Genomic DNA, 6810 nt, shown 5'->3' on the forward strand with positions numbered 1-6810 from the left:
TGTTATAAATCCTCGAGTACTGTGTGTGTCAGCATACCGATCCAGGGATGACACTTAAGCACAGGGACTTGATCCATTCGGGTCCGGTCGCTACAGTCACCTCCATAAACGAGAAACATACCCTTAGTCCTTTTCAGGTATTTCAGGATGTTCTTGACCGCTGTCCAGTGATCCACTCCTGGATTACTTTGGTACCTCCCTGCTAAACCTATAGCAAGGCACACATCAGGTCTGGTACACAACATTTTATACATGATAGAACCTATGGCTGAGGCATAGGAAATGACTTTCATTTTCTCTCTATCTTCTGCAATGGTCAGGCATTGAGTCTGACTCAACTTCACACCTTGTAATACAGGCAAGAACCCTTTCTTTAACTGATCCATTTTGTACTTCTTCAAAACTTTATCAAGGTATGTGCTTTGTGAAAGTCCAATTAAGCATCTTGATCTATCTCTATAGATCTTGATGCCCAATATATAAGCAGCTTCACCGAGGTCTTTCATTGTAAAATTCTTATTCAAGTATCCTTTTATGCTATCCAGAAATTCTGTGTTATTTCCAATCAACAATATGTCATCCACATATAATATTAGAAATGCTATAGAGCTCCCACTCACTTTCTTCTAAATACATGCTTCTCCAAAAGTCTGTATAAAACCATATGCTTTGATCACATTATCAAAGCGTATATTCCAACTCCGAGATGCTTGCACCAGTCCATAAATGGACCGCTGGAGGTTGCACACTTTGTTAGCACCTTTAGGATCGACAAAACCTTTTGGTTGCATCATATACAACTCTTTCTTAAGAAATCCATTAAGGAATGTTGTTTTGACGTCCATTTGCCAGATTTCATAATCATAAAATGCGGCAATTGCTAACATGATTCGGACAGACTTAAGCATCGCTATGGGTAGTCAACTCCTTGAACTTGTCGAAAACCTTTCGCAACAAGTCGAGCTTTGTAGACAGTAACATTACCGTCAGCGTTAGTCTTCTTCTTGAAGATCCATTTATTCTCTATGGCTTGCCGATCATCGGGCAAGTCATCCAAAGTCCACACTTTGTTCTCATACATGGATCCCTTCTCAGATTTCATGGCCTCAAGCCATTTCGCGGAATCTGGGCTTATCATCGCTTCCTCATAATTCGTAGGTTCGTCATGGTCTAGTAACATGACTTCCAGAACAGGATTACCGTACCACTCTGGTGCGGACCGTACTCTGGTTGACCTATGAGGTTCGGTAGTAACTTGATCTGAAGTTTCATGATCATCATCATTAACTTCCTCACTAATTGGTGTAGGCATCACTTGAACTGATTTCTGTGATGAACCATTTTCCAATTCGAGAGAAGGTACAACTACCTCGTCAAGTTTTACTTTCCTCCCACTCACTTCTTTCGAGAGAAACTCCTTCTCTAGAAAGGATCAATTTTTAGCAACGAATATCTTGCCTTCGGATCTGTGATAGAAGGTGTACCCAACAGTTTCTTTTGGGTATCCTATGAAGACACATTTCTCCGATTTGGGGTCGAGCTTACCAGGTTGAAGCTTTTTCACATAAGCATCGCAGCCCCCAAACTTTAAGAAACGACAGCTTAGGTTTCTTGCCAAACCACAGTTCATATGGTGTCGTCTCAACGGATTTAGATGGTGCCCTATTTAACGTGAATGCAACCGTCTCTAAAGCATAACCCCAAAATGATAGTGGTAAATTGGTAAGAGACATCATAGATCGCACCATATCTAATAAAGTACGGTTACGACGTTCAGACACACCATTACGCTGTGGTGTTCCAGGTTGGCATGAGTTGCGAAACTATTCCACATTGTTTCAAATGAAGACCAAAATCGTAACTCAAATAGTCGCCTCCGCGATCAGATCGTAGAAACTTTATTTTCTTGTTACGATGATTTTCCACTTCACTCTGTAATTCTTTGAACTTTTCAAATGTTTCAGACTTATGTTTCATTAAGTAGATATACCCATGATACGTCTATTTTGCATCATGTTTTCTTACTGTTATTTATGATGTTTTTATCCATAATAATGCTTTTTGGAGTAATTCTAGTGCCTTTTCTCTCATAATTTGCAAGGTACACACCAAGAGGGAGAATTCCGGCAGCTGGAAATCTGGACCTGGAAAAGCTACGTCAAGCTACCTATTCTACACAACTCCAAACAAGCTGAAACTTCATGGAGATTTTTTATGGAATATTTAAGAATTATTGGAGCAAATAACTACCAGAGGGGCCCCACCAGGTAGGCACAACCCACCTGGGCGCGCCAGGGAGCCCAGGCGCGCCCTGGTGGGTTGTGCTCACCCAGGCCCACCTCCGGTGCCCATCTTCTGGTATATAACTCATTTTGACCTAGAAAAAATAAAGAGAGGACTTTCGGGGCGGAGTACCGCCGACTCGAGGCGGAACTTGGGCAGGAGCATTTTTGCCCTCCGGCGGAGCGATTCTGCCAGGGGAACTTCCCTCCCGGAGGGGGAAATCATCGTCATCATCATCAACATCATCATCTTGGGGAGGGTAATCTCCATCAACATTTTCAACATCACCATCTCATCTCAAACCCTAGTTCATATCTTGTGTTCAATCTTGTTACCGAAACTATAGATTGGTGCTTGTGGGTGACTAGTAGTCACTACAAGAAATATGTCAACTTGGGACCCTCACTATTGGCCGCTGAAAGGTCATTGTTTTTCATTTGCGACCTTTTTTTGACCAAAAATAGAAGGTCAAAAGCTGGCAGTCGTAAACTAAAATTAACGACCTTCTGTAAAAGGTCGTTGGTTCTTCGACCAAAATTTTGGTCACTAGCAGCCTCCCCAGACGACGTAGGCATCCAGCGTGGCAAGCTGATGTGGCCCAAGAATCAGCCTGGTCCAATTCGGTTTTCTACATGGGCCCAGGCCAACAATTCTGCCTTTTTAATGTATTTTTTTACTGTGCTTTTATTAGCTACATGGGTCTGGCCCAACAATTCAGCCTTTGATTTCTTTGCATGGCCCTTTTAACAGCAGGTTTTCTTTTTTATCATGTATTTTTCTGGGCCATTTCTTTGCTGGGCCTCTCATGTTTTTCCCTCAAAAATAATTGTCCAATATAACTTGGGCCTAGCCCAGTTCCGAAAAAATTGATCCAATCCAAAAAAATTATTATGCCATTGACATTACAACACATCACACCACAAGCTATCTTGGGCCTAGCCCAGTTCTGATACATTTTCAAAGCAACATGCAATGTTATTATATTACAACCATTCATTCCAGCAATACTATTTGAGGTTGGCTGGCTGGCTGAGCTACTACTGACTGAGTGCGGGCTAACTAAGTTTTTACAAAAGGTGAATCAGAAACCTAACGCTACTACATTTGCATGGCGCTGCTAAAATAATCCAGGATCGTGAAAAAATAGAACTAGCCTATCTGGTACTTCACAGCAACCAAACATGTAATCTGCTTAATGGAAAGATTTCTTCTCCAAGTCCCGCTTCTCCCTTAGCAATGACAGGCTGATGCAAAACATTTGAGCATTCAAAAGAGAACAAAAGGTATGTCATTGATAGAATACATAGTACTTTTAAAATAAAAGTAAAGATACACCAGTATATTATCATTCTACTTATTATTATTATTATTAACCAGATCATTCTACTTATCCAGAATATGGCTATTCATCAAAATTGGGAATTGAATTGGCACATATGACAAACTTAGCAGCAAACGAGCATGGAATGTTTCACATACACGACAAGGTTTAAAAACCATCATTCAAAGTTACAGCAGATCGAAGTTCCATTTGAGTATATGGAATAACATTCTTATTCAATCAATAGTACCTACTAAACTACCAGGTGCATGATTGAATTAAACAGACACTAGCTATTCATCTTGCCATCTGCTGTAACAGAGCAACTATGTCAAAGTTAATTATGTGTATGTCACATGATACATGCATCAGGCATAAGGACATCAAGCATCAGGCCCATATCCATTCAGCAAGACAGAGTACATACCTTTGTGTCAATGCAATGGATGGGGCTGCAGTTGAACATATGGTCCGCATCATCGTTGACGCTGGACGTCGCACGTACTTGTCTATTTAGAAGTATGCCATGAAAAATGTTACAGAAGCTAGTATTAGCATAAAGTAGAGCTTCTACTACAGTAACATATAAGCAGATAACCCAAGGTTCTCATTTTCTTATTTTTATTTGGGGCAGATTCCCACACAGTGGCCCATGATTGATGGGGTGTTCATGATATTACAAAGAGAAAGGAAAGAAACATAAATGTACTGGAATTCAAAGGCACCTCACTAGGTTGTTCCAAATCTGCAGTAGGAGCTGTACTTGTCGCCTCATTCACCACAAGTTGCTGCATGATTTCAAAATGGACCTCTCTATGAGAAAAAGGACGAATAGAGTACTGCCATTTATGTTATAAAAGGTGAGAAGGCATATGTTTCAATCCAGTTAGCTTAGTTACAAAACAGAACATATCTTTTGATAAAAATCAACAACAGCAAATCTTTTATAGTACTACATGAGTTCAGACAACATATTGGATGCATGATGATATCAAGAGTCGCAGTGTGGCCTTCTCTTTAAGCAGACCGCATATCTAAATATTTTCCCATCAATTTTGCAGTTAATTCGTTGAATACTGCACCTGTTCATTGACAGGGATGTAGATGTAAACTCGCAGTGCAAACAGAATGCCACAAGAGGGGAAAACGATTAGAGTGAAAGATTTTTATTCCACTAAATTTCTACATCCATGTCAATTGTCCTCAAGTGCAACTTATCATGGAGATAACAAACAAAAGCGTCTTCCTAATTTCCTTTCCACCCAAAGACACTTCAAGTACTGATATCGATGGGAAAAAATTAGGTCCAATGCAAAAGCCGTAACAGCTGCGTATACCTACCACACTATTTACAGTTCGGAATGACATTGACAGCACACAAAATCATTCATTATAGATGGCAATTGACACAACACCAGCACAACCAGATTGCACAGACGGAAGTAGCCATTGGATGATTGGGCAAGGCCATGCATACCGAGAGCAGCAGCGCGATCTCCAGGGCCTTGGCGTCCTTGAAGGTGACGTAGGCCGTCCTCCCCGGCGCCGCCGCCCTGTCACTGCAGCAGCAAGCCCAGAATCGCAATGCGGTTAGGCAGACGGGACACAAGTGGGGAAAAGGCGTCCATGGCCGCAGGGGAATTTGAACGGGGAAGGAAGGAAGGGAGTGGGTGCTCACGGCGTGATGTCGACGTGGTCGATTTCGCCGGAGAAGGAGAAGAACTCACGCACCTCCCGCTCCCTGGCCAGATCTGAGATGTTCCGCACGCGCACCGTCCTCGTCCCTCTCCTCCCCTCCTCCAACCCATAAGGCACACGGCCCGTCAGCGACCAACAGACTCAAAAAAGAAAAAACCACGCCACCGCAGCCGCCGCCGCACAGAAAAACAAGAGCGGAAAAAATCACTCACCTCCATGGCGCGGCGGCGGGAGAGAAAAAAAGACAGACGGGACGGGGGCGATTTTGTACTGGCGTGCGTGCGTCTATCTGTCTCCGCGGCTGTGCTCGCTCTCGCCGCGACTTTTCTCTCGAGCAGTTCGCTCGCGTGCTTGCGTTGGTCACCGAGAAAAAAGGTGGCCGGGACGGTGCGGGGAGGGAGGGAGGACGGCGAGGTCGGCGGTGGGTGGGAGATCGGGAGGAGGTGGCGGCGGCGGGGAGATTGGGAGAAATGGGGGGAACTGATCTATGGGTGGAGCGATGGGAGGAGGCGGCGGCGGCGGCGGAGGAGGAGGGGTGCGATGGGGGGATCTGATCTAGGGTTTGGGCTGGGGTGGGGGGGGGGGGTGGGGTTATCTCTTTTTCTTTTTTTTCTGTAGATAGATGGATGGATGGATGTGGGATTGAGATATGGATGGATGGATGGGCGCCATGTCATCGATCCGTGGGAAGATATTTGATTGGTTTGGAAAATCAGTTATTTAAAATAGTTTCTAAGTACCAAAAATAGAGGGATTTTGTGAAGTAGCTATGAAATCTATTTTGCAAAAGGGCATCACACAAATTTTCACTCAAGTTAGACCACATTTTATGATGAGAACCAATTTGTATGCATTTCTGATCTTTCTATCAATTTTTAATCATTTTTCGAGTGCCCAAAATGAGTTTTTTATGAAGGACCTACCATATATTTATTGCAAAATTGGACCAAATCATTTTTATAAAGTATTAGGCCATATTTAATGTAAAATTGACCAAATGGTTGGGTGTCAAGAATTTTTATGCACCTCTCGTGAAAAAGACAAATTTCCGCCGATTCCGTTGGAAGCGGGTCAAATTTCAACTGCAGCTGTCTCATAGTTTGTGCTTTATTTTTTCCAAAAATAATTTATAGGTACAAAAGTATTTGTTTAATCATAGAAACATCAAAAAAAATTCAAGATTCAACAACTAGCTATGAACGGTCATGCCCGCCGTTTTGACCACATTTTGAAACGGGCATGAAAAAATCAAAAAAAATCAAAAAATTAGAAAACCTTCGCATTGTGTCATTATTTGTGACCAAGTTACCAGGAACAATAATAAACTTGTAATATGATAATTATTTTTTAAAAGTGTTCTCAGAAACGAGCTATCATGCGTGAAGATTCATGGCTTTCAAGCCAAATGATCAATCTTATGCCCACATTCATGGCATAGTTTGTTCAAATGATCTCATATTATGCACAAGGGTGCATCTTGGAATTCCAAACAATGTTGTCTAAGTGAG

At 42.3% G+C, this 6810-nt stretch overlaps 1 protein-coding gene across 3 annotated transcripts; it reads right to left on the minus strand.

Annotated features, from left to right (window-relative positions):
- Positions 1-3161: 3161 nt before the first annotated feature.
- On the minus strand, positions 3162-5805 carry LOC109742741 (binding partner of ACD11 1). Of its 3 annotated transcripts, none has more exons than XM_040394737.3 (5): positions 5515-5805; positions 5283-5398; positions 5082-5163; positions 4032-4108; positions 3162-3527 (listed from the first exon to the last, which is right to left on the minus strand). In XM_040394737.3, the coding sequence occupies exons 1-5, from the start codon at positions 5518-5520 to the stop codon at positions 3476-3478; spliced, it is 333 nt and encodes a 110-aa protein (XP_040250671.1). In that variant the 5' UTR covers positions 5521-5805; the 3' UTR covers positions 3162-3475. The 3 variants fall into 3 exon arrangements, with proteins under 3 accessions (XP_040250671.1, XP_020157429.1, XP_040250672.1); XM_020301840.4 differs by having other exon boundaries at positions 5283-5401; XM_040394738.2 differs by lacking the exons at positions 3162-3527; positions 4032-4108 and adding an exon at positions 4109-4392 and having other exon boundaries at positions 5283-5401.
- Positions 5806-6810: the final 1005 nt, after the last annotated feature.

Source organism: Aegilops tauschii, chromosome 7 (assembly GCF_002575655.3).
Source record: "Aegilops tauschii subsp. strangulata cultivar AL8/78 chromosome 7, Aet v6.0, whole genome shotgun sequence".
NCBI classification, from domain to species: Eukaryota; Viridiplantae; Streptophyta; class Magnoliopsida; order Poales; family Poaceae; genus Aegilops; species Aegilops tauschii.